At 34.3% G+C, this 9,914-nt stretch overlaps 1 protein-coding gene across 2 annotated transcripts in view; it reads left to right on the top strand.

The window, feature by feature from the left end:
• Window positions 1–583: 583 nt before the first annotated feature.
• The window catches only part of MBIP (MAP3K12 binding inhibitory protein 1), a gene marked incomplete at its 5' end in the record, with an annotated part of 43,807 nt that continues 34,476 nt past the window's right edge, over window positions 584–9,914 (top strand). For both annotated transcript variants that reach the window (XM_079698913.1, XM_079698912.1), the window contains 6 exons: window positions 584–712; window positions 4,343–4,462; window positions 6,198–6,422; window positions 6,512–6,608; window positions 9,302–9,367; window positions 9,608–9,760. In XM_079698913.1, coding sequence (XP_079555039.1) covers window positions 584–712; window positions 4,343–4,462; window positions 6,198–6,422; window positions 6,512–6,608; window positions 9,302–9,367; window positions 9,608–9,760 — 790 coding nt within the window. The remainder of the gene's footprint in view (window positions 713–4,342; window positions 4,463–6,197; window positions 6,423–6,511; window positions 6,609–9,301; window positions 9,368–9,607; window positions 9,761–9,914) is intronic.

Here is a 9,914-nt window from a genome sequence, read left to right as displayed (position 1 = left end):
GCATGCGATTGCTTACTTAGTTAAATTCCTGTTAGAATCAGATTGACAGTGTTTCACTTCTTTGAAACAGTTTTAGGATGAGCGTCTCTACCGTAGTACCCAGGGAATAGAAACTGATTTATCAGTTTTAAAACTTGACAGAATTATTTTGCAGATTTAAAGTAATTAATATCATTCCCTTGATGGTAAATGAGGCATAAAAGTTTTTTCTTGTTTTATATCCTCTTCCTCGCATGAAAAATTAGTGATGATAACTAATTTATGTTAAATTAGTGATGTTAACTAACTAATGAGGGTTCAAGAAGCTAACCCTCATTAGATAACGACTCCAATCATTATCTGAAATACTGTAGCTAACCTCACGCAAATTCGCAGTCATCCGCTCAGGGTCCTCTGCGGAACCCTGTAGCTGCACCTGATTGGTGCATGTGCTTGTCAGTCACATAGAGGGGGCGGGTGCTCAAAGCTCCGCTCTAAAAGAGACGCAGTGCTTTTACATCATCGCGCAGCGACCAAAGCAGGGGAGGGTGGGGTGAGTTGTGAGGCCTCTTCGGTGCTGGCGGGGGCGGCCTACGAAAGTGTCATGGCTACTGACGCTGAGCTTAGTCGCCCGACCATCGTTGACAGGAGCCTAGAGCGGAGCTGCAGCCCCAACCTCTCCCAAGAGGTGGTCTGCGAAGTCTTTCGCTCCTTGCATACCCTGGCTGGACAAGTGAGTGGTGGTCTGTGGGAGTAGGGGTCTGGGAACCGTCTAGCCCCTCCCCCCTTTTTTCCTCGAGCGGAGGCCTGCAGAGTGTGGGACCCGGCGCGAGTAGCCGAGGCCGGGGGAGGAGCTCGGGCCCAGCCGTCTGCGGTGTGAGTGAGGATGGCCGCGCGGGTTAGTTCACGGCCGGTTGCAGGCTAGATTTCCTTGCAGCTCTTCTCCCCAAGAGTGAGTGAGGCTAGTGTAAGTGAAAACCCGGCTCGGAGATGAACAGGCTTGGAGAGAATGGATGCAGAGAAGCTTCTCTGAGGGTTTGGGAGGCGCCTGGCGCTCAGGCTCCTTTTACTTCCAGTTCATTCATTATAGAAATTGATAGGTTAGTACGGCCTGCGATTTCTGGAAAAGCTCTCTCTCCGCCTTTTTTGGGTGATTTCCTCTTATGAGTCACTTGCTTTTGTTTATTTCTTTTTTCTTTCTGGCCGTTGCTTGCATCTCTTCCCCTTTAAAACGGGGAGGAAGAGAAAAAGAGTTAATCTGAGCTACTCATAGCGTAAAGTTGGCTGAGTTATCCATGGTCGATACTGTTTGTATCACAACTGTTGTTTAATAATTTAGCTATTAACTAGTTTAACTGGCTGATAAATAGCTTTTTTAGAAATGTCATAATAAAATCGGGTTTAAATAAAGGTGCTCCTTACACTCAAGTCACTATTTCGTTTCATGATGTAAAGTGCAAAGCAAATTTTAAATGAGAAACAACTTGAAAATATGTTTGTCTGCTTTTAAAAAGCAGATTTTAAAAATCGTATTACACGGGATTAGGCATTTATGTTGAAGATAATGGTAACTTCCTTTATGAAAATAGAGCGTTTGACTTGTGAAAATTATTTTTAAAAGCCTTGGGTGGATGGAGAATCAGTCTCTTAAAACGTTATTTAAATATTTTTTTAAATCCTAATATTTGTTCTAACTTAAAAAGAGCATTACTCTAAGTTAAACATTCAGTTTGGTGTAATGGAACGATTATTAATAGAATCGGCTAAAAGTTTTAAACTCACCTGTTTGTCAAGGACTTAAACATTTTTTTTAAGACTTGGGGACATATTATTTCAGTCTCAGACTCAAGACCTGTAAATGGTTTAAAAGTTTGAGAACTTTCTATGGCGTGGACATTGGAACTTTAAGGCTTTTTTTAATATCCTAATATCAAGATGAAAAAAGTTTATACTGACCTATAGTTTACACAAGTTTTTTCCCCCCACTGATGAGATACTTTTTAAAAATAACATTGAGAAATAATTTAAACATTTCTTTTGAAATAGTTTGTATACTGAATTTTTAAAACTCATTTAAAAATTTTAAACATTCAGATATTCTGTAGATAAAAGTAGAGATGTGATTAAAATTTACTTATGTCACCTGTCAAAAATGTTTAGAGCAAATATTTGGTGAGTTTTCATGACAGAGTGAAAGGACCATTTATACAAGTGTCAAAAAATAAGATCATCTCATCAATTAAATGCTAGCCAACTTGGTAATACTCTTTATATTTCGAGATGTACTGTTTAAAGAATTAAAGCCCGAGTACTATACTTATAAAATTGCCCTTGGTGGAAATCACTATTTCCTTTCAAAACAAGTTTAAGGAATTTTTTAAAATGTATGTTGTAAAATGCCTTGTTTATTCTGTATAGTATCATTGTGTTATTAGCTCTCCTCAATAGGAAACATAAAGTGGAATGTTTAAAAAGTATTTTTTATCCCAGATTTCCAATTTTCTAATTTTAACTTTATTGCTTACCTCTGGTTGGTCCATTTTACCAAGCTGAAGAAATATTTATTGTTAGCTTGGATTTTCATATTAATTTAATAAAGTTTTTACTGAAATACATATTTTAAATAGGCCATATTAATGGCAGACTAATACATTTTTGAGTGAACGGTTTACAAGTTCTATAGTGTAAAAATACAGAGAATTCATATTACTAACAGGGAATTTGTTAATAATAGTTGGATGTATTGGGATAGTTTTAAAGTTAATTTGTGACATTATTATGTGATTTTCTTAAAAGACCAAGTATCTTTAACTGCACTTGAGAGCTTACATAATTCTGCTGAATTGAAATGAGAATATGATCCAAACATTAAATTTAATTTCTATAAGTTATTATTTTCTCTAGAAAATTTGATGCTTTGCTTTGGTTGAGGATTTGCCTGCGTTATCCCCAAACTGTATTCATAAATTTGTTATAATAGACTATAGATCCCTTGAGAACTGTAAAAGTATAGTAATAGTTTACTTCCATGCATAAGTTCTCTAAGGAAATCTTTATAGGCATTAAATAATGTAAATTAAGATTAATGTGGTTATCTTAATATAAAACCTTAGTTAAAATAATGTAAACTAATTTTTGCTAGTGCAAGCTACACAAAACTTATTTCTTTACACTTGTCTAATATGGACTTTAAATATTTCTGGTCAAAGGGTGGTAAACTTCTGTCATATAGTGTTCATTCATATAGTGCCTTTTTTGGGAACTTTGGATCTTTTCGGTTCTATGTACATTGGTTTATCTTTTTGTTTTATTACAATCACAATTTATAAGATCTGTATTTGAACTAATGTAACACTTGTCTTTATTTTGTAGAAAACCTGACTAATTTTAAATAAATGATTTTTGAAAAAATAATAGTTAACTTGATTTTGCGATGTAGTATATCCATATAAACACATGTCCCTAGAAAAGTTTACAGTGATTCACTTTTATTCACTCGAAAGACTAGAGATGGAGGCTTTCCCTCTAAAATCTTCACTCATTTTGATATTAATTTTATATTCAGGTTCTTGGTAGTTTTCTGTATATAATTTTATTGTAATAGGTCACGGATAGGCAATTTATAAGAAATTTTCATACAATGAGCCCTCATACTTTACTAGAAAATACTGTTTAGCAGTAAGTTTGGTCTTTCCATCCAGTCTCTGGCTATTTATTTCACTATTGTGGAAGAGTATTTGTTTTTCAATTTCAGATCTCCGCAGCTAAATAATAGTTTAATTTTTATTTGAAATAGATAAACACATTGCCATGTATCACTAGACTTTATAATATGTATGAATATAAATGTATGAATTGATTTTTAAATTATTTTTAAAATTGGTTAAAATTGAAAACAATAAAAATGTGATTCAGAAGACATCAGAGGAATGATATATTTCAGTTATGTATTTATGTGCATATTTAACAAAAAGAAATGTGTATATCAGAACTTTCATAAAGGTACCTGCCCCCTCTGTTTACTGCTCTGATCTAGAAGCAGTAGGATTCTGAGTAGGACAAGACTATTTTGACCCTTATCCAAAGTTTTTTAGATAATGAATTATCGAAAAAGATGGTCCTGTTACACACACCCAAGAATAGAATTAGAGTGAGGTGTCATTCTATTTTTTTATGAAAATTTCACGTTTTTTGGCTTTTTAAAGTGGTAACTAGGTGTAGAGCATTTTTATGTATGATTGAAAACTTGAGAACTTTGAGCTAAATGGTGTGTTATTCTATAGAAATCTTATTTTTGGACAATCCCATGTGTACAGCTTAATCTTGTAATTTTTTGTGATGTTGCTGGTTTGCCCCTTTGAAGCTTAACATCAGAGATGATGTGGTGAAAATTACAATCGATTGGAACAAGCTCCAGAGCCTCTCGGCATTCCAGCCTGCTTTGCTCTTTAGTGCACTTGAACAACACGTTTTATATTTACAGGTAAATTTCATGTTAAAAATGCTAACTCGATATTGAGACTAGAAATTAATGGTAGTTAAATTGTAAGCTGTAGTATTTGTCAGTTCTATCTTAACACTGTATTAATAGTGGTATTAATAAAAGGTTACTTCGGCCAGATTGGATCCAAATCTGTTAATTTACATAGTGATCAGGACAATTACAGGAATATAGCCCAATAGGCTGATGTGGGTGTGAAGATCGAATGAATGCAGTTCTATTCAATTCTAGACTTGCACTGAAAATTCAATACAGTTGCATCTATGGTAGGTTATAATTAAGCAATAAGACACGGCAGGTGTGTGTCATGCTATGATAATGATTCCATGCCTTGGGTGAGTTTGGAGGCTCATGGAGTGCTTTCAGTGGTTCAAGAAGTGGCATTATCCCAGCATGACACATCCTGGAGTGTCTATTGCAATTAAACAGTTTCAGCATAGTTTTTAAAAAGAAAGTAATTTCTGTGACATTAATGTCTCATATTAGTAAGTAGCCAGTCACTATTTTATCATCTTTTCCTTGAGTTTGAAATAATTCATCCTTTATATTAAGTCAACACTGAATTGTTAATTTATAATAATATTGTTATATTTTTTAATATTTCAGTTCAATAACTGAACAGTATTATGACCTTGCTAGTTTCCAGTTGAACATCTCTGCAGTTACAATTGATGCAAGTTTGCAGTTTATCTCTAATCAAAGTATAAAATATGAAGTGTCGAAAAGTTTACTTCTATTAAGATGTTACAAGGATTCAGAAGAGTATTTGGTATAGCAAATAATGGAAGCAAAATTGTAGGTATGAAAAAATAATTGGAACACTGACAAGTGTTGGTGTGTTTTGATTAATGGAGTAGACATTTAATTTTCAGTCCTCTATTCAGTGACTTTATGGGAAATTTTAACTCTGTTTCATGTTAAAAGTAATAGTTAACCCTAGTTTTAAAGGGCGGAAGCAATGAGCTATAGGACTCAATTGAGGCCTAATTGTGGATGGGTCTGGGCGGGGGGAATGGGTAGTATAATTTACATTATACAACAGGGTTTTTTCCCCCTCTAGTATGGTGATAGGCATCTACCTCTTTTCAGCTATGGCTCTTGTTCGTTTTCTTTTTAAAAATTTAATTTCATGACCCAAGAAGATATCTTGCCATGTCAGGAGAAGCTTGAGTGTTCACTCAGCATAACACCTATATATTTCACGTCTATGCTCTCTCATTTACTTCGGCCAACTGTAGTTTCAAGTGGAGAATCTCCAGTGATATAGTGATAATACAGGGCTTTGCTGAGTGAGAGCACTGGCTCTCGTGTTAAGGAGGAAAACTACTAAGCCTTAGTATTCTGAGGAGGCATTTGAATGACATGTTAATTAAGTGGCATTGGTGCCAGAGGCTGAGGCTTTGATTTGGCACAAAATAAAAGATGAGTGACAGAATGATTCCCTCAAAGAAAATTTTAAATTTCCTCAGGTTTTCTTTTTCTTCTTTTCTTTCCTTTTTTTTTTAAACAGATTTATAGCAAATGATATTGGTCACAATAGCAGAGAACAGCACAAACACTAACATGTGCTCAGATCTATGTATGATGTGCCAACCTTTTAAATTTAGTTAATTGATATTGAATATTGCCTTTACTTAGCAGAAATTTATATAAATATGGTAAATATGTGATTAATTTTGATCAGTTTGAACCTCAGCAGATGGAATTGTGTTCTCAGCCTTTTTTAGCAAAACTTCAGCCTCTGATTAAAGAGGAGAATACAACTGTTGTTGAAGAAATAGGAAAAACAGAAACAGGGAACAAGAATGAAGTAAATGCCAAATTTCCCATTGGCGACCTACAGGAGGAAGAAATGCACAAAGATTGTGATTTGGGAGATGTGAAAAAGACACAGATCCATTTTGATCCAGAAGTAGTTCAAATAAAGGCTGGAAAAGCAGAAGTAAGAAGTTGGGTTTTGGGGGGGTGGGTGGAGTATTTTTTTTAATCTTACTATGTTTGAATTAAGACACACATGCTTATTGTTTGTAGATTGACAGACGAATATCTGCATTTATTGAAAGAAAGCAAGCTGAAATCAATGAAAACAACGTCAGGGAATTTTGCAATGTTATTGATTGTAATCAAGGTAACTACCTAGAAGAAGTTAATTTTTGTAGGATTTTAATGATCTTTCATTTGTTTTTTAAAATGAATAACATTAAGAACACAGTTTAATTATTTCACAGGTTTATTTGGAAACTAAGACAGCAGTATTTCCTTCTGTTTAATAATACAAAATGGTTTTCATCTTGGTTATCCAAAAGTCAAATAAATGCTAATGTAAAAAGGCAAATGTTTACCACAGGTGTAAAGATTGTTTTAAAGTTCCTTCAGGAAATGAAGATAAAGTGTGGGTGGCAGGGTGTCTCAGTCTCACTAGTAAGAAGGTCTAAGCTATATAAATTTCAGTCTCTAAAGGTAGTTATGAAATTATGATATTAATACATGAAGTGAACTTAGTAAAGTTAATACTCCTCAAGAGGGAGCACTTTTCTCACTACTTAGCTGTTTGAAATGTTTTATGTCACGATAAAACCAATTTGTCATCAAGACTATGGTGTCTTATGCTTTTTTCCTTTCTCAGTGCATACATTTGCTGTTTTTCATCAGATTCTCCTTTCCTCTCCACGTGATGTTATTGTATATTTACAGATCTGCAGATATGCTGCAGAATACAAAATTGCAAAGCACTAGCATAGATCATAGTCAGGCATCATACTAATAATCAGAACAAGTAGTTCTTAGAAAAAATTATGGAGAAGAGTTCCTAATTGGAATGAACATTTTTCTTGTTGCCTCTAATATCTCGTGGCTAATTATTATGAACACAATTGTCAGATGAACCTAGAATTGACTCGTATCACATTGATACACTGATTCTCTTAATAATGAAATAATATAGGCTCAAGGTGGGTCCTAAATGCAGCCTTTTCTACTATTAACGTTATACATGCGTATCTCTAGATTTGGTATATTTTACGGTTAGCTTTTCAGAACAGGTGCAGCAGTGGCAAAATCTCAGGTACTACAATCCAACTGCAAGCTACCCATGAGAAAGCATTTGTTGAAGGGGCAAGCACATGTATCACTAATGTTATTCCTCTGTTCTCCCTGCTAACTCTATTATTATAAACCACCAGGGGATAGAAATTGACAAGAATTGAAATGCTCAGCAGGATTCCTTAGCCCATTCAATCCCTTGCTGGCTCCAAACAGTGTTGGGAAGAATTGCTGTGGAGAGTGACTAGCACTCATACATTCACTATCTTCACACCATGCTGAATTTTTCTCTAATGGGTCAGTTAATCTATATATTTGGAATATAGCTCTGGAATGGATGATAGCTTCTTTTTTTAACCCTTAGCCCCATGAAATGGTAGAAAGAGAATGGAGAGGTGATGGCCCTTTAAACATATTTTCAGGTGTTTCAAAAAAGAAAAAGAAAATGACTCTGTCTAGTATCTATATATAAAAGATAAGTGGGTTTGGAATTTTATTCACACAGTTTGATGTGTCAGCAGAACTATCTTAAGGAAACTTAGACTGAAAAAATTCAGATGTATTGTAATGTGTTAGTGTGTTCCTTTTAATACCTCTCAATTGACCAAAATATAAACAAAGGGTTTTTTAAAAAATCAAATTCCCTAGGGAAAAAAAGACTTTCCCTTCATTATCTCTTTTACCATCCATTTTTATTACAAAATAAGGGGAGTTTTGTAGGAAATTTACAGCAATGCATGGTTTTACTTAATGTCATTTTAAAGATTATTTTATAATATTTGAATTGTTTATATGTTAATATCATTCCAACTTTCTCCCTTGTTTTATGATTTATTTGTTGATATATAACTTGAAAGAAACTATACTTTTCAGCTTAGAAAAAATTTGGAACAAAATTTCACATGGTATCATTCTTAAAATTGTGTTTTTTGAAAGGGCAGTCTGGAAAGAGATAGCTTTTGTGATTAGGGATTTTTTTTTAGATGAGCACTGGAAATCTAGGAAAAGTATAAAAGTATGTGTTGTAGGTTTCAAGGTCTTTTCTTGTGTGGTATTCTGAAATAAAAATGTGTTAAAGGCATAATACTTTATATTACATGTTCACTAATTTGATCAGTAAGTAATATCAAAAATGCTGTATTGGGCTTCCCTGGTGGCGCAGTGGTTGAGAGTCTGCCTGCCGATGCAGGGGACACAGGTTCATGCCCCGGTCCGGGAAGATCCCACATGCCGTGGAGCGGCTGGGCCCGTGAGCCATGGCCGCTGGGCCTGCGCGACCAGAGCCTGTGCTCCGCAACGGGAGAGGCCACAACAGTGAGAGAGGCCCACATACCACAAAAAAGAAAAAAAAAAACTGTATTTTTAAAAAAGATATTTTAGTAAAAATACTGAGTTTTGTTTATTTCTATGTTGAAATAAAGTGAATAATGTCTCTTTAGCTTAGAAATTTTAACTCTATGATATATAAATTATTTTCTCCAAAGGCCCAGATGGTTTTTAGGGATATTGGTATTCATTAAAAATTAAATTATGCCACCAAATATTGAGGACTTTTCTATATATAAATCTGGAAATTAGGTAACATTAGATATAAGTTTTAGAGAGTAAAGATCACTAAATTTTATCCTGTGCATGATAGTAATTTAATTACTGTTATTTAAAATGATATTCTCTGATTATGAGTGATATGTTAATATGCATTACTGAAGGGTTATCAAAATATCATACATTTGAAGTTAAGAATATATTTAAACTTATACTCATCTGAATTCTCCTTAGAAAATAGTTGTGCGAGAACCGATGCTGTTTTTACTCCTTACCCTGGGTTTAAAAGTCATGTAAAAGGTAAGTATCCATTATATAATATCTTCATCACTGGCAGAAGCTTATTCTAGATTATAAGCAAAATGGAATAGAAATCACTTTCCTATCTAAATTTTATTTATTTTAAAACAAATCAAAAACTCTTGCCTTTCTTTGTACTTGGGTTTGTGGTTATGAAAAGAACATAAAGTACTGTTAAGGAGAGAGACTTTCTGATTTTTGAAATGTAAATTTAATAGGCTCAAAAGTTTCTTAATTTAGTTTCTAGAGTTGTGAATACATATGGACCACAGACTAGATCTGAAGGAATTCAAGGGTCCGGTCATAAACCTAACAGCATGCTCCGCGATTGTGGTAATCAGGCTGTAGAAGAACGACTACAAAACATTGAGGCTCACTTGCGATTGCAGACAGGTAAGCAGAGTGCTGGGCAGTGTCCTGTAATATATCTTTGCAAGTGGTTAAAGAAATTCGATTCACTTAGTCACCAAGTTTTCATTGAGCAGCTGTCATGTACAAAAAACATTGTTCTGATTGGTACACAAATGAAGAAAGCATAGTCCCCGCT

Source organism: Hyperoodon ampullatus (genome assembly GCF_949752795.1).
Source record: "Hyperoodon ampullatus genome assembly, chromosome: 3".
Lineage (NCBI taxonomy): Eukaryota > Metazoa > Chordata > Mammalia > Artiodactyla > Ziphiidae > Hyperoodon > Hyperoodon ampullatus.
The sequence above is the reverse complement of the archived record's forward strand: the minus strand, read 5'-3'. Positions and strand labels throughout refer to the sequence as shown.